General features: G+C 36.0%; 1 protein-coding gene across 7 annotated transcripts in view; it reads left to right on the plus strand.

The window, feature by feature from the left end:
- CSRNP3 (cysteine and serine rich nuclear protein 3) overlaps positions 1–22384 on the plus strand; it is a 218758-nt gene that overhangs the window by 103759 nt on the left and 92615 nt on the right. Inside the window, exon 1 of one of the 7 annotated variants that reach the window (XM_063647604.1) lies at positions 705–951. The exons of 4 other annotated variants lie outside the window; for them this stretch is intronic. Coding sequence is in view for 2 of the 3 variants with exons in the window: in XM_063647600.1 (XP_063503670.1) it covers positions 2724–2796 (73 nt within the window). In the remaining variant the exon portion in view is untranslated. Of the gene's footprint in view, positions 1–704; positions 952–2661; positions 2797–22384 lie in introns of those variants that run through there. 2 more of the 7 variants (XM_063647600.1, XM_054478802.2) reach the window with 2 other exon arrangements.

Genomic DNA, 22384 nt, shown 5'->3' on the forward strand with positions numbered 1-22384 from the left:
AATAAGTTACTGCAGTCTTAAAAATTAATAAAAACCATATGTCCTTTAGAACTTAAATTGAAATCTGCATTGTTCCTTTAAGTCAGCTGTTCTAGGAATGTGTCATCTTTTGAAAAGATAAATTAATCATCTACTTCATTTATATACATTAATAAAAAAGATTCACCCTCTCATCTACTTTATCAAAAGTAATTAGTATATCTATTTTTATTCACATATAGTATCTTTTAGTGATTGAGATTTTAATTGAGGATATTTTGAAGGAAACAGCAATTATCTTTTTACAACAACAAAACACCAAGAAAAAGAAATGCCAGCAATCTAATGGTTAAAACATATTGCCAAATCATTCAGTAGCGCAAGGCTCTTTAATAACATTCGTACAAAAGTACTTTCAGAAAATATGAGATAGGAAATGGCTTTTTGCAAGTTCTCCTTCCTTAAATTATTATTCAGCCTCTTATTAAAATAAAATCTAGTTAACTTCTTTTGGAGCTTGCTCAAACACTTTCTATAATAAAAAAAAATCTTGTGAAGGGATTTCCATAAGTTGTGCTGCATTAATGACTTAGAGCAGCTTCCTTATCTGTTATTCCTTCCTCCTAGTAGACCTCAGATGATAAAAATATCCATAGACACAGTGAAGTCAGTGGCACGCCTGGCTCTCTCAGACAAAACTCCATGTGATCACATATAGGCAGCCTCAGTGAGGCTGATGCCGTGCAGCAAGCAGTAGGTAATGAGTCTTTGTGCAGAGTGAAGCTCTTGTTGCTGAACAATAAAGCATATGGTACAAGCAATAAAACACAGGGCTGTGAAATTTAAGAAGATTCCTCTGAACCAGGAAGAACTGTGTCTTCGGTGATGCTGACACATATTATAAAATGATCATTTATTTTGGATCCTAATGAATAAAGAGTGCAAGGACTAAGACTACAGCTATTTGAACAGGTTGGTGATTTTATAAATTACTCCAACACTTCCTTGTGTTTGACTGGATTTAAATTAGAATGGGCTGGTGTGTTTTGCCTTAAACAAAAACTTTGCAAGATATTTGTAGTGTATAATATTAAGGATGCACTTGAATTGACCCAATGCGATTAAATTGTCGATGTAGTCAGATGTGGCAGAGAAATATTGATAGCATTATGTTAAACTGAAAAGTTATTTAGTCTATTTTAAAAATTTATGGGTAAGAAATAAATTCATCCAATAATTTTTAATCTCCTATGTATGCAGAAATAATGTAAAAGAGAATGCTACTAACAAATATCTCACATAAAAAGCTTCAAAATTATTTTTCCAGTGTTAAAACAATCTGTATTGCAATAGTTTACGTGTCTTATAAATTAGATAATATATCATTCAAAATTTGTTGATGTGTGTTAGTATACTGCAAAAGGAAGGTTTGGAATATTTAATTATTTGAATTAAAAAATTTAAAAACAAGGAAATTTTGAAATGTAAATAACACTATTAAAACAATGTATTTTATACTTTAGTAATACATATCTGTATTTATTTCTTGTGTGCTTTTAATTTTTCATGTTATATTTCTTTTGACAAATGGAAAAGATTATTGCACAAAACCTTTTATTTTATAAATATTATTCATTGATATTTAGAGAAAAACAAATTTGCTTAATTTTTAAGAGAAGAGATTATTTGATGATGCATATTTTCATTGGTTTACCATTTAGAAAGATTATGTGTCTTTATGTGTATTTACAAAATATGCACACACATGACCTTTTCTATGTAGAAAATAACCACTTCTTGCATTTATGAGCAATAGAGAAGTTTATGTTTCAAATAGAGAGATTGTTGTGTGTAGCAAAATAAGGGAAGAAATAACTAGCAAATAATAGCACAACACCGAATATCTTTGCAAAAGACAGACAAGCATTGCTGCTATATGAATCTTTAGGTTTTTAAATACATAGTTTAACTTTGCTCTACATTTTGACTGCTGTATTGTTTTAAAGGCATCCTGGGACCTAAATTCTTTACAATTAATTTTTGGACACCACTTAGGATGATAGTCTCTAAGACACTTGGGCACATTTAACATTTTACAGAATTACTATAGTGACCTCATGTATTTGTGTAGTGACTAATATAAATTTATGCCTGTAAGATGCTGTTTAAACCACAGCAACAAAAAGAAATACCCCATGTGCCTGCTTATACGTGCAATATATATTTGAATTTTTAAAAAAGCTGTGTTTCAAAAACAAGGGAAGTTAATGAAAATTTAAAATTGGCCTTCCACACATATTTAAATGAAGCATTTGACTATTTGGGTTTCCTTGGTTACCATAGTCGCTGCTGACAGCTTCTCTTGGTGGGGAGGGAGTAAGCAGTGAGAATAGGAGTCTAAAACAAAGCGTTAAAATCGTTTATCCATTAATAGACACGGGGAAATGTGATGCTGACAGCCCAGTAAAACCCGTGCCCACTGCCCATCGCGTATTCCTGCTCTCCCGTGATTCAGGTAGCTTGGCAGAACCGCAGTTCCACAATTCCTTACCCAGCATTCCGTTTCAGCTGCTGGAGGACTGCCTGAGCCTTATGCAAATGAGACCAGCTCGGAGGCTTTGACTGCAGAAGCGAGAGGAGGGGGCAGAAGGGAGTTCAAAGGTCACAGGGCTGGTGGAAAGCTGGATCAGTTGCCTGAAAAAAATGTACTGGGGTTCTCTGCAGCAGTGTTTTGCAGCAGTTAAATGAAGTGTGCTTTATTTCTGAGAGTGAAGATTTTACAGCGTGTGTGCCGTATTCGTTATATAGTGCACGCAGGTATGGTGACATTTCATGATGCGCCTAATTTTATTTCTGTTAAAGACACTGATGGGCATCGGCTATTTTAATTCGTCGTGGCAATTGGCAGAGTGTTCCTGGTTTTCAGGATTCCCTTAACTAGTTTATTTTTTAATTTTCTTCTTCGTATTTCTCTACTTGAAACATGGGTGTTTTGTTCCAATAGAATAATTTCATGTGAGAAAAAACTGGGTTTATGCTTCTAAATAATTCCATTTCGGGGGTAAGTTCTTTATTGAAGAGAGATCTCTGAGTTGAAACATCTAGAAAAATATTGAGGCTTACAACTTGTAGAGGATTTTCAAATTTTTTAAAGAAATGTATTTAAAATAAGATCCGAGTTCCTAGCCTAAGATTCTTGTGATGTATCTGGTATTAAATAATGGAGTTCTTTTGTTCATATCTCACACAATCTCATAAGGACAATTTTAATAAGTATATTTTCATTCCATTTGAAGGGTTTTGGTTTTGAGAGTTTTTGTTCTATATTTTATTGCCAAATATCTTCTCAGAGCAATAATTTCTTCTATTGGGGCTAGTTCCTTTAAACCCTTCTTTGATTTTTCTAATTGTTATAAATTCTCTTTGAGACTTTTTGGATAACGCTATTTGAATTTAACGTGTTCAACTTCCTATGACTTTTCCTTTCAGTTGTCTGCATTGTAAAGTGATTCTTATAAATGTCACAGACAGGACAAAAGTCTTCTTTCCATGCACGAAATATCACACTTTTGTAAAATGTGTGATTACATCATAGGAAAGTCTGTCCTGCACCAAATAAATGTGTACTCACTTCTATTGTTCATATTTTTTAATTTCTAAAACATATTTTCAAACAAACTTAATTAAAACAGTACAATCAAACTGTTTATTCCTATCATTAAAGCACTTAAGTATATCAATTCAGCAGTTACAATGTTGACTAAAAAATGTTATTTTCATTTGCATCAACTGTGCATCTGTCTGTATTACAGGTTGTATGTGTATGGAAACATGTTGGAAAAGATGAAGAGGCAGAAATAGCTTTTAGCCATGAAATGACTGCTTTATGTTTTTATATTTGCATAAGATATTTAAAAATGAATTTTATGAAGCTTACATACAAAGAGCTAGTAATATTTAGTTAAACTTAATTACTTTCTTTGCCCCGAAAAGAGGGAGTTAATTTTATTATAATGATTAAGATGAGGTATTTTGGCAACAATGTGTTTTATTGTAAAATAGAGGGGGGCTTGAGAAGGAACCAAAACAGGAGGATAGCTATTTAAAACAGTGAAGGACAATTATTTCAAATATTTATGAAATTCACTTAGTGGTTATTCAGGGCCAGATTCTCACCCTTTATCACTCTATGGGGACATTATGACATTTATCCAGGATCCTAAGATTAATTTAGGAAAAGGAATTCATGTTTTGTATGAGCTTTTAAAAAATTCAAAAACTGACATTTTCTTCTAAAGTGTTTCTCTTTTGAAACTTTCAATGACGACTTTAGGTAAAAGGGTTATTTTTTAAATTAGCTGTTTTCTTTTTTTGTTGGTCAGAATATGCTGTCCTCTGGTCCAAACAATATTTATAGGCTTTGCTTTTATACATATATATATAAATAATTGTTTTATATATGTATAAAACAATAAATATATACATGTAATTGTTTTATATATGTATAAAACAATACATATATATACACACATATGTGTAACAATATATGTATGTTATACATATTATTGCATATATTATGTATATACACACACACACATATATATATATTTCAAGCAGCCAAAGAAAATATTTTCAGCGGTAAATCATATTTAATTCAACAATTTTTTCTTAAAATGTTTAATTTTATATTTAATTCAGTAGCGCCTGTAGTTTGTGTCTACTAATCCCTGTGTGTGTTGTAGGCAGAGAGGGAGAAAAGAACCAAGTTTAACAGTCATTTAGGTAGTCCAGTACTTTTAACTTTGTAAATGCAACTGCCACCACAGAGCATGTTCTGAATATGGAAATAAAAACAGTGTGGGCAAAGAAGGAAAGCCCATGAAGATTCTTGGAGAAAACGTGATAATAGACAAATGTGAAATAAAGAGAATTGTTGTGATTCTGTGAGCCACGAGAGAGCTATATATGTCCTGCAGCTAATTTATGGCTTTGAATATCCTGGATAATTTATGTCTCTATGCAGATTCACTCAAAACTTTGAAGTCTTTTGCAATAGCTTGAGCCATACTACTTCCATACAAATCTCAGCAGCATATACACAGTAAGTCTGTGGTCTGAATATCTAAATGTATATAGAAAAAATGCATTTATGTAAATACAATTCAAATCAAATTTGAGAAGTAAAAGAATAAATAGAGTAATCTAAAAACAAATCTTTAGGGATATGTACTTAGTCTACTTAAAGAGATAGTGTTATATCAGACTTCAAAGGAATCTTTGAGGATTTTTCAAAAATGAATTTCCTGCTCTTTGATTACCAGTCTGTCTTTGTCATCACTTGAAACTAGAGACCATATTGTAGGCTTGGAAAAGATTTCAGGGCAAACATGTTCTACTCAGTCTAGCAGTGTGGAACATAGTCTAAAATCTACAAATAACTGTTGTCTTCTCAAAGTCACATGTGTAGGTTTTATTATTGCTATATTTGTTCTCCTGAAATTCTGGAGCCTATGAAATAGAAAAAAAAGAAAAACTAAATTACTGAAACATGTAGAAGGAAAATGCTCAAAATAATTGAGTATTCAAAACAATCACATTTCTCTATTTTAATATAATATTTTAAAAGAAAACAATCAAAACAATTGTCTTTTTATTGCCTATTCTATAATTTACATAAAATTCCATCAATTTTATCAAAAATTATAAGAACAATAAAATTGTAAAATGATTTTAAAGATCTTATTAGACCTATAGTAATGCTATAGTAATACCTTGTCTAGTAGAGTTGGAAAATAATCTGTATGATATAAACTGATTTTCCAAGTAGCTAAAGTTTGTGACTATAGACGCCAGTTCTTAAAAATGCCAATAGCTGTCATGAAACAAAAATATAGTACACATCATACTGCCTTGTAGAGCAAGGTGAAAGTCAGTTTAGGTTTTTTTCATGACATAATAATTATTAGTCCAACCACTATATTCACTTACTGCAAAAGACAAAACTATTCCCAACTGTTCTCCAACACCAAATAGCCTCTTACTATTATATACTTTTTATATATAATTTTATATGCTTTTTATAATTTTATTGTCTCTTTTTAAATGTTAATACGTATTATTTTTAACAGAGTTAATAATTGTCCTTTGAGAGCAATTCAGAAATCAATTTTGAACTTTGCTTTACATTCAATTCTAAATCACTTTGACTTTCCTGGACAGAGAAAGAGAGAAACCTTCCTCCATTTTTCTCCTATGTACTGAACTCCTGACAGATACATACATATAGTATAGGAACATAAAAAATAGCAAAATTTATCTTTAGTTTGTCTTGTGCTCAGAATGTTGAAAATCATTTGAATTCCAAATAAATGAAAAATTTCTTTTGTTAGTACAATGAGAATCTGTAATATTAAACTATCAACAGAAATTTGAACTTACTTTATATCAAATGGGAAAATGAGTAGTCTCTAACAGGTATACAAAAGAAAACACAGAGGCCAATTTTTTGGTTGCATTTGACTAATCATTTGTGCCATATACTTTTTGCCAATTTTGGGACTTGTGGTCCATCTCATTTTCAAATCCTGGCATTAAATTCACCACCTTTCACCACAATGCTAGATGGGAAGAATTTTTGCTTGCTCAAATCTTTATCTACATGCAAACTTATGAATCCACATATTCATTTAGAAATGCATTTAGCCACATGTGTTCATGCTCATGTCTTACACTCTCCCCGATCATAAATAAGCAAAGTAAGACAATTGAACCATCAACCACCATTTCTTTGAAATCTCACTAATATAATATGTTAAGATACACAAAGCAGCTAATACCATTTTAGTAGGTGTTCTCATATACTGTGAAGAACTTGATCTAAAGGAGTGTTGGTTCCATGAACCTAGTATCAAAAGACTCTGTAAGAATGAGATCTAGTCTAACATATTTGGAGAATAGCTTCTCATTCTGGTCCTCTTTTGCACACTAGCATATTAAAAGGCCTGAGGATTCTTACTTTAACAAACCTGGGTAACTTTATTTAATACAATAAAACCTTATAAATTTAGGTCAATTTATGAACAAAGAAAAAAAAACAGAAAAATGTTGTATATTGTTTTCTTGATAGAAAAAGCTTTTATTGTGTTGTATATTATGTGTGATTTCAAGCTATATCATGGAATGTGAAGAGGCTGAATAAGGGAATGGTTAAGAACTTAAGTTCAAGTCCCAACCCTGGAGTTGTTTACACAATGTACTCTGACATTTACAAGCCATGTGGCCTTGACATGGTGCTTGAAACCTGTAAGCCTCATCTTCTTCATTGCAAAGTGGTAATATTAGTCTCTGTATCAAGGGATTTTTATGAAAGGGGAATGACATGATACATACCTGGTACATAATAGGAATATTATAGATGATAGCTAATATTAACATTTTTCAACCCACACAAGTTGATTCCCTGGTGCTGATGAGGCAAGTTCAGCTTAAACTTACAGTTACAGAAAATCCTCATGGAACATCTTAGGTTTCAATGGATGAGGAAAAGATGTGTTTTCCAAAAATAGAAACCTACCAGGATTTTATTGGAGGTTATCCTAGGTAATACCGAGCAGTTAATGGTTAGAATTTGAATGGGGCAATTAGAGAAGGCAATCAGTCTGGTCATCAAGGTTCAAACTATATGTGGCTTAATAGATATGTACCTTGAATCATTCCAACTAGAAGTACAGTCTCCACAAAATCCCCAGGTATGATGTGGCAATATGTGCTTTTCTGAGCTCCCTTTTTTTTATATCCTTTAAGGCTTTTCAAATTTCCATCTTTGTGCCTCTGCTCTACTATTTTTCCATTCTGACTTTATGCAGTTAAGGCAGCAGTTATTCATCTCTGCTCCATCCAGAGTTTCTATCTCATCTATAGACTATAAGTTTTTCAATTACAAGGGAAGCCTGGCACATAGAAAGTGTCCAAGAAATGTTTGCTGAGCCAATGTTATTATGGAGCATAAAGCATCTAATTCTACCTAATGACATAAAGGTGCTAATTTGTGTGAATCATGAAGTGATCACTTTGTTACAAATTAATTGCTATTTTAAACTTCCTCAATATCATATTGGTGTTTAGAAATATTGAATCAATTGATATAGTCACAACGTTTTCCAAAAGAAATTTAGAAAAATATATCTACATTTTTACTTAAAAATTATTTTAATAGTAGCATACCTAGAAGTGCTTTTTGGTAAATATACATTAGTAACCAGTTCAGAGTAGATTGCAGGAATATCATGACTCTACTTTTGTGAAACTTGTTTAAAGGGTGAATCTGCTCTAAACAGTTAATGTCCAAGTTTCAAAAGATTGTATGACTATGGTGCAACTTATTTCTATTGGGAACAAGTTTTACATTTCCGTAGAACATTTACTGAGACTTGAAAATCCAGGTAATTTTACACTATATATTTTTTTTTACTAATTGCTGCTTAATGCAAAGTCAGCTTCAGGCTGAACAACTATTGTTCCCTATCCCCGCCTTAAATAGTAAAAATCTATATTGTGCCTAAGGTGGTGATTTACTTTGAAGAATGTCCAAAGTATTTTTTTCTACTTGTTGTAATTTTAAAAATCTCCTTTATTTTTTGTGCAGTATCTTTGGCAGGATCCCAGTGCTTGGATGGGTATAGTTCTAAAGCTTGCCCATATTTTATTCTGATGTCTATTTTAGTGTACTTTATGAGGAAAATGTTTTTTAAAGTCCCTTTTCCTTCACACTATTCAGATGATTTCTCTAAAGGAAAAGGATATCATTATCTTAAATAGCCTTTGATTTACATTGCCTCATCTGTTTTGTTATTCAATCAGAAACTTTCTAAAGGACAAAGGGAAACTTTTTAAGTGCTAAGAAGAAAAAAAAAAGGCTATCTTCCAGTGATGCAATAATAATAATGTTTAATTCTTTTAGATCCATGTGTGGTTTTTTTTTTTTTTTTCTCAATGTGGTAAGTCTTGCAAATTGTCCAAGGAATTAGGCTAAGTACTATTCTTTAGTCTTAATGGCAAGCATGTGAAATAAATTTTTCATTAACTTCACTTGGTACTTTTGTTGTTACGGAGGGAAAAGTAGGCTTACGCTAGGCACTTGATCAAATTTCAACAGTTTTAAAAGCCTTATCGTGTTCTTGGTTGTTTTCTCTGTTTTTGATAACTAAAACACCATCTTAAAAGTTAACCTTAGGGAAGAACTTTTGACTTTCAAACTAGTGTATTCCACTATACTATTTTGCCAAATGCCAAATGATGATCAATGTTTAGGGCCAAGAGGCATTCAAAACCAAGTTCTGGCCATCTTGTATGAATACTAATAACAATGGCACACAAGTACAGGTAACATGGAAAGCTTCCTGAGTACCTCCCAGCCAGAGAGAGTCATGGAAAACCTCTTTGTAATTATTAGTAAATGGATAGCCGTCCCTCTCTTTATCAGCAGGACATAAGTCAATTTAGCCATTGGGATGAAGGAAGCGGGTATGAACAATTTAGAGGCATCAGTCTTTGCATAGAGGTCACGGCTTTTGTCATTTATTCTCAGGTACTGGGGTTGTATCAGAGCCTACGTTTTACTAGTTATGCCCTGCTCACTCCTCCCAACCCCACTCACTCAGGCTGGAGTACAGTGGCGCTATCTCAGCTCGCTGCAACCTCTGCCTCCTGGGTTCAAGTGAATCTCCTGCCTCAGCCTCCCGAGTAGCTGGTATTACAAGAATGCATCACCATGCCCAGCTAATTTTTGTATTTTTAGTAGAGATGGGGTTTCACCGTGTTGGCCAGGCTGGTCTCGAACTACCGACCTCAGGCAATCCGCCCACCTCTGCCTCCCAAAGTGCTAGGATTACAGGCATGAGCCACTGTGCCTGGCTCCCTTCTTTTGATAGAAGTGCAACTGAGACCCAGAGAAATAATCTTCCTACTTAAAATTATGCCACTTGTTAGTAGCTGGTCCAGTATTCAGACTCCAAATTTATGTCCATGCATTTACTGAGCAGGCACTGGAATACCTATTCAGTCTCCACAAAGTGTTTTATAATCAAGTTTGAGAAAAACATTGGGTTGAATGGGGATTATAATACAGTCTAATAAGTACTGATAAATGCATACACCAGGTGGTGTGAATGCAGAGAAGCCACTTAATCACAGTGTGGTACTGGCCAAGGAATATTTTTCAGAGAAGGACTGGGTCAGCCATAAACCTTGAGCAAGTGATCTAGACTTTTGAAGCTTCATATTCCTTTGTTAAAACTACCTTGTAGAATGTGGTAGAAGGTCACAGAGAATGGTTACAAAGCATCTGGCCCATGGTAGGTGCTCACTAAATGCTAACTGGAGTTCTTATAAATGGAATGAGGCTATCTAACCACCTTTTAGGAAAGACAGGTACTGCCTAGGAAAGTGTACCTTAACCTAGAACCATTCCTGTCAAGTATTCCTCAAGCCACAAAGTTGCAGATGAGGCCAGTTTTGGGTAGTTGTTTGAGTAGTATTTAGCAGCCAAGACAACAGTGAAGAAATCCCTTGGAAATGTCTCCAGCAGATGCAGTAGGTCCTTTGGCACAAATGCCAGAAGAAACTGAAGGAGCTGGAAAGAGCCCTGTCCTAGGAAGTGGGTGACCCTGACGGTAAAAGGAATGTTGGCAACAGATTTATAAACTTCTTTTATACTTTGAAATAATGCGTTCCCAGTGAATCATCTCTCCAAGTTCTGGATACCCACCAAAGCTGGGGAAATGGTACAATCACCAGAGCAGAGGTTTTTATCCTGGGAGTCCATAATAAATGGCATGCATTTCTGCTATGTGAACTTTTTTCTGGGGAAAGTGTTCATTTCTTAATCAAATTCTCAAACTGCAAATCATCAAACTGCAGAAATGTTGTGATCCACCGCATATAAAGTAACTCAGTCCTTTAATTCAAGGTCACAAACAATTCTGGCATAAAGAATTCATACATAATTTGGGAACCCCACAATTATTATTTCTCCAACAAAAATATTTATTAGCCAGGAGTGCTCCCAGGATGCTTGGCTTAAGCAGACACTTGGACAAGTGAAGTACATTTGGCCAACTTGTGCTTCTCACATTGGCAAGCCACCAGCAGCATTTTTCACATTGGTAGTGCCCCATGGAAACACCTTGTGGGATTTTACCTTGTAAAATCATTGCCAGATTCCTCTTGTTTTGGCGGCAGATATGCTAATTTCTTGCCAAACGGGTTTAGGCAGAAATGACTCTAGTATTGTAGAAATATATATCCTTTTTTTTCTTTTAGAAAAATGCATAACTATTCTCAGAATGTATTAAGTGATAAATGTTCAAGGCACTTTTTACTTACTCAGGGGTAATTGTTTGAATGACCTAAAAGTCATGCCTTCCAACAAACAATTACATTCAATATGGCTTTGAAAGGAGCATCCCCCAACATGCATGTGCACTTTTTTAAAAATTAAAAATATTATGCATTGTAGTTACCATCTGTGATTTGCTGGAAAAGACCCCAGTGGGAAGAAGCATAATACAGATGTATTGACTTCTAATCCTGGCTTGCTGAGAAACTTTGACAAAGTAGTTAATCTCTCTGCAACTTGGTTTCTTTAACTGTAAAATGAGGGTAACATGGCAAGATTGTTGTAAAGATTCAGTAAGATAAAGATTGTAAAGTAACTGGCACATAGTAGATCTATTTAAGTCCTCTTCCTCTTCCCATATCTCTTTACATAATGGTCTCCTGCGTTGCACTTCCCCTGGTCTTCATGTTTTACACTAGTAAATAATAGTAATAAGAACAATAAGTATGGCATAAATGACATTAAGCTAAACCTTGGGAACAAATAATAGAACAAATTAAACAAACACAAGCATATACAACGGTTACAGGAAAGGGGTCCCTATCCAGACTCCAAGAGAGAGTTCTTGGATCTCACACAAGAAAGAATTCAGGGTGAGTCCACAGTGCAAAGCAAAAGAAAGTAAAGTGGTGAAAGAATAGCTCCTCATAGACAGGGTAGGGCTTCCGAAAGTAAGAGGAGGAACGCATCCACCTTAGGTACAATGCTTGTATAAATAGGATGAAAAAAAGATCATGGGGAGATGTGCTCTGCTACAAGGGTTTGTGATAAAGGATTAATTTTCTTAATTACTATATTTTTCATGAATCAATATTATTATCTTTAAAGCAAAATTAGGAATGCTTTTGTTCTTAAGATATCAGAATATTAGGACACTCCCAAGTCTGAGTCTATTTAGTAAACATTATCAATCTGTTCCCTTAACTGTAAACACCTAGAGGCTAGGAATACCTAGCTTTCTGGGAATGCAGCCCAGCAAGTCCCAGCTTCATTTGTCTAGCTCTCACTCAAGATGGGGTTGCTCTGGTTTGAACCCCTCTGACACAACTTCTCTGCTGGGTTTGAAGCACCCTTAGGGAAAGCAGCTGAGGCTAGGATCACATGACTGAAACAAAGAGCTAGGTAGTAGCAAAGAGAGGGCCTTCTAAATGACACTTGGAATTTATTTCCATTATGGGTGATGTCAGTGAAATATGATGTCACATAGTACTCAGCTTTGAAGAGGTGGCCTTTTTCTTCTTCTATCCCAACTCTACAGGCTCCTTTGCAAAGAATATGAGAGTGCAATGAGTAAGAAGAAAAAGAAAAGGAAGGAAGAGAATTTGTTTAAAGATTGAATAACAAAAAGCTTATAGAATGAGTCAAAAGCCTGCAAAAAATTCAGAGTTGCACTGATTTTATGAAACCTACTAAAGAAGTCATTTCTTTTAGAAGGGCAACTGCTTAAAATGATGATTAGTTTATTTAGCAAAGAGTTTAGACCAGGGATGTCCAATCTTTTGGCTTTCATGGGCCATATTAGAAAAGAAGAATTGTCTTGTGCCACACATAAAATATACTATCACTAAGGATAGATGATGAGCTAAAACAAAAAACAAAAAAACTCATAATGTTTTAAGAAAGTTTACAAATTTGTGTTGGACCGCATTCAAAGCTGTCATGGGCCACGTTACAGCCTATGGATCTCGGGTTGGACAAGCTTGGTTTAGACTATATTCACTGTTTGATTAACATAATAGTATAAGGACAAAACGTTATAGATTACTCAAAATCATGGTTTTAAAAAGTTGAGAATGAAAAGGATTTAATTTAAACTAACAGTTAAACATTTATTCAGGTATTTAGGAACATTTGGTTAACTAAAGCTATTTCTCAAAATTATAAAAGTATCATAGCATAATGTGTTGTTGTTTTTTTTTAAACTGAGTTCTCTTTTCTTGAATATTGTAATAAAACCTATATACCATCAATTGAGCCACTGTCCTCTTCATCCTCTATCTGGCCCAGTAGACCATCTGGTTAATAATTTGACTTTGTGAATATTCTTACTTTTGCCAGCTAAGCTTTTCCTACCCGCTATCACAGATGAGCCACTCACAGGTGTTATCATCAACTTGTTTACAATGTCTCTCACTTCACCATTTGAATTTGGTGAAGCAATCAGAAGAAACAGCAAAATTACGTTCCTTTCTGAGTAAAGCTAAAGAAGAAAAGCTTCTTTTCCTAAGCAACTCAATCCAGACACTGGTGTTTCTTGGGCCCTCAGCCCATTGCTGATTGAAGCAAGCACCCTTACCTTATTAAGTTCATTGGAATAGAACTTTATCATAGTTTCTTAGTGTTTTGTGCTTGCTGGAAGAATTTACTGGAAGAATGCACAGTAGATTATTTTGCACTTTCACAAATCACAAAAAATCCCTCCTCTCATGCCACCTTGTAATGCAAGTTGTTTAACATGCCTGTTGATTTAAAATCTTCCACCTTTGCCAAATTACAAAGGTGGAAGAATCTTTGTTAATGATCCTTGCAGTTAAAAGTTACTCTCACTTTGCTTAAATACAAAATCAGCAATGCAAAGGATAAACCGAATCTCCCAAGTAAAAGTGAACAGAGGGGCTCTTGATGCCTCCTATTGTTCCTGATAGAATACCCCCTAAGGCTCATGCACTACATAGTGTAATGGAATAAGGATCCTACGGATCAAATGAACCCAGGACTCACAGCTCACCTTCCTTTCATTTTCCAGCCAGGAAAGTAATAACATCTCATTAAAGCGAACATCTCATTACCATATAAGAAAATTATTGCCATGCCAGAGTTACTTCCTGTCAAGTTCATTTCTTCCTACATCAGTGGTAGGCAAGCCTGTGCTTAATCTATTAACCATCACTCAGCACTCAAACTTTTTCAGATTGTTTGATAAATTCATGATTCACCTTTGGTAAATTCATGATTCACCCAAATGACTTTACATGTTTTATTTACTGGGTTTCAAGGGCAGGAATTTTCATGTACGTGGTTCTAATCCAGGTGGATTTTCCTATTTAGATGTTTTAGTTGATTGCACAGTCATTTACTTTCTCACCAAGAGAATGAATGAAGGTTGTCAGATTAACAAAAAACAACAAAAAAGTAGATTTCTCAATTAAGGTTGAATTTCAGATAAATTTTAGTGTAAGTATGTCCCAAATGTCAATTTTTTTAATCTGAAATTTAAATTTAACTGGCTGAACCATATTTTTATTTGCTAAATCTGACAACCCTAAGAGGTTCTTCTGCAAATCGTGTTACTTGCTCCTCAGACATGGGGATTTATGGTGTTCTTAAGACATATTTTCTGTGGTCATTTCCTTATGATAGATAACAGAACAGGAAATAGGGGCAAAATATAAGAAGTAAAAAGGATTAAACACTAGATGAATATCAGTGGGATAGTAAGAACTCAATGAGTTATCTGTGAAGGCCATGGAATTTTTAGACTGTCAAAATAGAGTAAAATAAACAAGATTTCAAGATATACCCAAAGGTTCATTTCAGCCATTCTTCCATAGGCATTAAGATGTATGTTTTTATCCATCCTCTTGATTTGACATTTTTAGTCAAACCCTCCCCCTAATATGCTTCTGGCTTCTGATATTTGTCCCTTTGAACTCACCATTAACTTTGCCTTCCCAATAGGACAGAAATATATCAAATGAAACAACTGTACTTATAATCACAGAAAATCTAGTGTTGTTTCTTTATTAGTTTTTTCTTGCAGAGAGCGATGGAAACATTTACACTTTTCTGCTACTTTTTCATAAATGTGCTAACAAGCTTCTGAGCAATGGTCATATCTAATATAAATACTAAATAAATAGTATATGTTAGTGAAGAATAACAGATTTCTGAGATCATAACATGCTTATTTAATGTTTTAAAATAAAGTAGTTCTTATTTAAATTTTGCAATAGACAGGGAGGTGTGGGTGCAGGGAAAGGGGAATCCCTTACTGAGAATGTGGCCAAGACGTGAATTCATGGATTATACTGATAAATGCACAAAAAAGATAAATCTGTGACAGATGAGGAAATGATACTGGCTTTGAAATGCGATTGAGTCTCTGGAGTAGTACCCAGCCGGTGGCCCCCTGTTCACAACGTCTCCCTCTCTGCCTAATGGCCATGTAGTTGAATGATCAAGGGGCAGACACCTGACCCAAGATAGGTCAAAAAGTTGCTCAGTCTTTGGAACATTACAGTTGAACTGTGAAACAGAGGGAAGTTGCCGGAGCTTAAACCTGGTAATTGCAGAGCTCCAGAGAGGGAATTTTTATAGCCATAATCCCAGAAGCTGCCCCAGTTCCTGTTTCCTGAGTTTTGGTTTCAAGCTGTATCATAGATTGCATGAACTAGTCCAGTGTTTTCCCAACAGAAGTCTTTTGCTTAAGTTAGTCTATAATTGGCTTTTGTGTTGCTTGCGAGCAAAAAAAAAAATTGTATGATGCTTTGGGCTCAGTTTCATCTCTCATTTTCATTCTCATTCAACCAAATATGTTGTTAGGGGAGTTAGAGTGGTATATGAGATGAATAGGATTTCTGACTTCATGGAGCTTTCAGTCTAGCAGAAAAAACGGATATTAAAGTATGGAAATTAAAGGCTTATATTAATTCACTGAACAAATATGTATTGAGGCACCTATTATATACAAGGCATTGTTCTAGGCACTTGAAACATTTGTAAAGAAAACAAAGATCCCCGCTCTTGTATTTTTTTATTAGGAGATGAAAACAGCAAGTAATAAGCATAGAAATACATAAATAAATAATACGGATTTAGAAGGTGGTAAATGCTATGAAAATAAATTAAAAAGTAGATCAGAAGGAACGGTATATCAAATGTCCTAAAGACCAGAGAGAAATTGCAAGTTGGAGTAACTGCAAGATTATTAGAGCTGAAATATCAATGACAAGGCCAGTGGCTCAAATGAGGATGAAGAGGTTAGACAAGCTAGATTGTTAAGGACTTTATAAGCCATCTTGAGGATTTTGAACTTTATCCTAAGGCAATCTGAAGCTACTTAAGAGTTTTAAGTCATAGACTGATGTGATCAGATTTGCATTTTAAATTTATCATTCTGCCTGCAACCTTGAAAACGCATTGAAAGCTAGCAGCAGTGGATGCGAGAGAATAATTGGGAGGCCCTTGGCCTAGTCTAAGTGAGAAATGGTGGTGCCGTTGACTAGCATGTGCTTCATGAATTGGACAACAATAGTTGTGATAAAATGGCTGTTTTCTATGCTTAGACTTTCAGCTCTTCATATTTAGAATAGATTAATGCCTGTCCAACTTTATCTCTGTTCTTCGGGCTTTGGTGCTATAAAAGCCAACTTTAGGGCCAGGCGTGGTGGCTGATGGCTGTAATCCCAGCACTCTGGGGGGTCGAGGTGAGAGAGTTGCTTGAGGCCAGGGGTTGGAGACCAGCCTGGGCAACATAGGAAGGCCCTATCTCTACAAAAAATTTTTTGAAAACTTAGTTGGGCATGGTGGTGGTGAATGCTTGTAGTTTCAGCTACTGGTGAGGCAGAGGTGGGAGGATTCCTTGAGCTCAGGAGGTTGAGGCTACAGTGAGCCATGATCATGCCACTGCACTCCAGACTAGGCAACAGAGACCCTGTCTCTAAAAACTACAAATAAAAATAAATAAATTAAATAAAGCCAATTTATAATGTTTGGCACATTTTCATTTGCTGTATACTACCAAGTTTAATTTGGCCTCATCTTTAAGAACAAAAATATAATACGTAGGTATTTAAGGAGTACAGCAGCTAAGGGATAGGTATTAATTATCCTCACCTGGCTCTGTATCTAGTCAGTCATACATTGCAATCCTCCAACACAGTATAAACAAATCGGGTATACAACACTTTATTAATAGGGCCTTCTCACTAAATCCTTATATTCTTTGCTTCCCTAGAAAGATAATGTAGGTGATAAAGAAGAAAACCACATCTCCCTTTAACACTCCTCTATTAAGTCTAGATTAAGGGTTACATACTGGTAAACAATGGACCATTTGGCCTTCAAATTTTGTTGTGACATTTTGTTATATTCACATAGGGAATATTTTTTAAAGGCAATGAAATTGGATGGGTATTATACTTCATTGCTATACAAAGCAATTTTGTACTTAACAAGTGTTTCATGGGTATAGGTATATGTTAAGAATATGACTCCCAGTAATTATATGAATGTTTAATTGTTAGCTTAAATACTGATCACACTCTTAGCAAACAGTTCCTTACTTCCTTTGACCTGACTGTAGTTCCGTCTCTTTCAATTTTAAAGACCTAGACAGAACTTGCATGAACCTATAACTCCATTTCTTCAGCTCTTGACATCCCCAAATTTAACTAAAAGGAAAAAAGAGACTTCTTAATTATCTTATTATCTCTTCAAAAATTTTCTTTCTCATTCTTGAGGAGGTGAGAAAGGAAAAGAAGAGTACCAAGTACCACCTTTTGTAATGTTGTGACATGCATCCCTGTAGCCCAATTAAGTGTCCTTGATTCTGGAGAAGTCTACCTTTCCTAAAGAAGCTGGGGGAGTGTGGGGGGAAGAAGAACATGGTTTCTAACTGCTCCCATTGCAATATCTTATTATAAAAATGTACTTTTTAACCATAGGTTTCCATCTTGTATTACTTTGTGTCTTGGAGTCTCTCCCTTATGAATTACTTTGCATCTTGTTTGAAGTGAACCATTTTAAAATTTATATCCTGTCCTACTTTTATTTCAAGACTTTACTTAAAATATCTTTTTTTCTCTTCGCCCTACTCAGATATGCATGAACATTTTATGCATTTCACACTCTTTAAGATGGAGAAAATAATATGCTAATCTGAATAGTGGTAAAATCTGAGTAGAAATAGAGATCTTATTTTCAAAAGAGTGGACAATGATGTATCGTCCTATTGCTGTCAGTTATCTCCGTTGTTAATATAACATTTATGCATAAAGACATGGATTAATAAAGCAATTGAGTAGAACATGAATTTGGGAGTATTCTTAATTTGATGGAGCCCAGCATAGTGAATGTTTGCTTCTTGAGGGCAGGTAACCATCTAACTTTCTTTTGTATCCCCTATTCCACTCAAGAAGTCAAACACATATACAATAGTTACTAAATGTATGCTTAGATGAATGAAGTAAGTTGAAATTAGTAATAAATACTTATGAAACATCCAACACTGATGTGGTTTGGCTGTGTTCACACCCAAATCTCATCTTGTATTGTAGTTCCCATAATCCCCACATGTCATGGGAGGGACCAGGTGGGAGGTAATTGAATCATGGAGGCAGTTACCTTCAAACTGTTCTTGTGATAGTGAGTTCTCATGAGATCTGATGGTTTTATAAGGGGCTTTTCCTCCTTTATTTGGCACTTTTCTCTTCTGCAGCCATGTGAAGAAGGACATGTTTGCTTCCCCTTCTGCCATAATTGTAAGTTTCCTGAGGCCTACCCAGCAATGTGGAACTGTGAGTCAATTAAACCTCTTTTCTTTATAAATTACCTAGTTTCAGGTATTTCTTTATAGCAGCATGAGACTGCACTAGTACAATAAATTGGTACCACAAAGAGTGGGTTGCTGCTATAAAGATACTGAAACTGGAAGTGACTTTGGAGCTGGGTAACAGGCAGAGGTTGCAACAGTTTGGAGGGCTCAGAAGAAGATAGGAAAATGTGAGGAAGTTTAGACCTTCCTAGCGACCTGGAGATCTCAAAGACAGGAAGATATGGGCAAGTTTGGAACTTCCTAGAGACTTGTTGAACACTTTGACCAAAATGCTGATACTGATATGGACAATGAAGCCCAGCCTTAGGAGGATTCTGATGGAGAAGGGGAACTTGTTGGGAACTGGAGTAAAGGTCACTCTTGCTATGCAAAGAGACTGGCAGCATTTTGTCACTGCCCCAGAGATCTGTGGAACTTTGAACTTGAGAGAGATGATTTAGGATATCTGGCAGAAGAAATTTCTGAGTGGCAAAGCATTCAAAAGGAAGCAGAGCATAAAGTTTGGAAAATTTGAAGCCTGATGATGTGATGGAAAAGAAAAACCCATTTACTGGGGAGAAATTCAAGCCCAGTGCAGAAATCTGCATAAGTAATGAGCAGCTGAATGTTAATCACCAAGACAATGGGGAGAATGTCTTCAGGGCATGTCAGAGACCTTGAGGGAAGCTCCTCCCATCACAAGCCCAGAGGCCTAGGAGGAAAAAATGGTTTCCTGAGGTGGGCCCAGGGACCCCCTGTTCTGTGCAGCCTGGGAACATGGTCCCCTGTGTCCCAGCTGCTTCAGTTCCAGCCTTGGCTAAAAGCGGCCAAGGTACAGCTCAGGCCATTATTTTAGAGGGTGCAAGCCCAAAGCTGTGGTGGTTTCCTCATGGTGTTGAGCCTGTGGGTGCCCAGAAGTCAAGAATTGAGGCTTGGGAACCTCTGCCTAGGGTTCACAGGATGTATGGAAATGCCTCTATGTCCAGGCAGAAGTCTGTTGCTGGGGCAAAGCTCTCATGAATACCCTCTGTTAGGGCAGTGCAGAAGGGAAGTTTGGGGTTGGAGCCCCCACACACAGTCCCCACTGGGGCACTGCTTAGTGGAACTGTGAGAATAGGGCTGCTGTCCTCCAGAACCCAAAATGGAAGATCCACTGACAGCTTGCACCATGCACCTTTTAAAGCCACAGACACTCAATGTCAGCCCATAAAAGCAGCCAGGAGGGGAGCTGTACCCTGCAAAGCCACAGGGGCAGAGCTGCCCAAGGCTGTGGGAGACCACCTCTTGCATCAGCATGCCCTGGATGTGAGACATTGAGTCAAATGAGATCGTTTTGGAACTTTAAGGCTTAATGTCTACCCTATTGTATTTTGGACTTTAAGATTTAAGTACTGCCTTGTTGGATTTCAGACTTGCATGGGCCTGTAGCCCCTTTGTTTTGGCCAATTTCTCCCGTTTGGAACAGGTGTATTTACCCAAAGCCTGTAGCCCCATTGTATTTTACAGGCTCATAAGCAGAAGGAACTTGCCTTGCCTCAGATGAGATGTTGGACTTCGACTTTTGGGTTAATGCTGGAATGAGCTAAGACTTTAGGGGGCCATTGGAAAGCCATGATTGTGTTTTGAAATGTGAGGACATGAGATTCGTGAGGGGTCACAGGCAGAATGATTGTTTGGCTGTATCCCCACCCAAATCTCATCTTGAATTATAGTTCCATAATCCCCACATGTCATGGGAGGGATGTGATGGGGGGTAATTGAATCATGGGGGCAGTTACCCTCATGCTGTTCTCCTGACAGTGAGTTCTCATAAGTTCTCTAATGGTTTTATAAGGGGCTTTTTCCCTTTTTCTTGGAATTTGTCTCTTCCGCCATGTGAAGAAGAATGTGTTTGCTTCCCCTTCTGCCATGATTGTAAGTTTCTTGAGGCCTCCCCAGCCATGCGTAACTGTGAGTCAATTAAACCTCTTTTCTTTATTAATTACCCAGTCTTGGATGTTTCTTCATAGCAGCATGAGAACAGACTAATAAAATTCCTAAATTTTACTAGGAATTACACCAGGAAAGGTCAAAGAAGAGATTTTTGACTAGGAATTCAGTGCTGGTTTATGTGACTATCTAGGGCTGGTGTGTGGCCACATCCAAGAAAGAGCCATGTTTATGAATGAAGAGGCTGAAAAGCATACTAAATTACACAAGTGATCCTCAATTTTGAGTGTGCTGCAAAATCACCCAATTTGGGGCTTCATAAAGTAAAGAGTGCTGGGCCCTGCTTCCTGGGAATTTCTGATTTGTAGACCTGGGATGGGAGCTGAGAATTTGCATTTCTAACCATCTCACTCCCAGGTAATGCTACTGCTGCTCATTCAGGTAGCACACTTTGCAAAATACTGGACTTAGACCTTCCTTGGAGAGTTGGCCCAGCTCAGGGAATCTGAACACGCTGCTTGCTCTGTGATCTGCACAGAAAAGAAGTGATTTCAGAGATTTCCAAGAGCAGTACAGAGATAATGTAACTAAGGGGGGTCTCAGAATAGTGTTAAGGGTCTTGCTTCCCCCTGATTTATAGGACTGACTATACTCTGGCAGAAAAAGGAGACAATGTCTTCAATACCTCAGATATGAGTTAGAATCAACTGAAACAAAGTAAGTGGAATACAGAATGCATGGAATTGCCTTATTAATAAAGGTTGGGCATCCCTAATCTGAAAATCTGAAATCTAAAATGCTCTAAAATTCAGAACTTTTTGAGCACCTACATGATGCCACAAGTGAAAATTTTCATACCTGACCTTATCTGATGGGTCACAGTCAAAACAGAGTCAAAACTTTGTTTTGTTCACAAAATTATCAAAGATACTGTAGGAAATTGCCTTCAGGTTATATGAATAAGATATACATAAATGAATTTTGTCATTAGACTTGGGTACCATCCCCAAGGTACCTCATTATGTAGATGCAAATATTTCAAAATCCAAAAAAAATTCAAAATTCAGAACACTTCGTATCCCAACCATTTTGGATAATGGATATTTAACCTTTCAGTTAAATACTCTACTTTCAGTTAAGTTAGTGTAATTTAGCAATGTAAGATCATATACATATATCTAAGATAATTTATAAAATGTTTATAACCTAAAATATCTTTACTTCTGCAAAGAAAGTTTGTGCTCCTTACTTGACTGTGCCAGTTCACGGTAAAATGGAGAAGGTGGAGAAAAGTCAGCCCAGGGAAGGGGGAAAGTCTATTGACCCAAGATAAATTATTTAGAAGAAACCATATCCATTCTCTACCCATAGACCTTTCAATCCAATTATTGCTATCTCCCAGGTAAATAGCCTTAGGAAATTTCTGAAAAAGTGGCAAGGGCTTCAGCAAGCAGGTAGCATAGGGATGCATGTCACCCATTGCAATACTGAAATGGAAACTACCTAAAATTTAGAACTGTTTTTATATGCTTCATTGTGCTCAGCTA

Source organism: Pongo pygmaeus, chromosome 11, assembly GCF_028885625.2.
Source record: "Pongo pygmaeus isolate AG05252 chromosome 11, NHGRI_mPonPyg2-v2.0_pri, whole genome shotgun sequence".
In the NCBI taxonomy this organism is placed as follows: domain Eukaryota; kingdom Metazoa; phylum Chordata; class Mammalia; order Primates; family Hominidae; genus Pongo; species Pongo pygmaeus.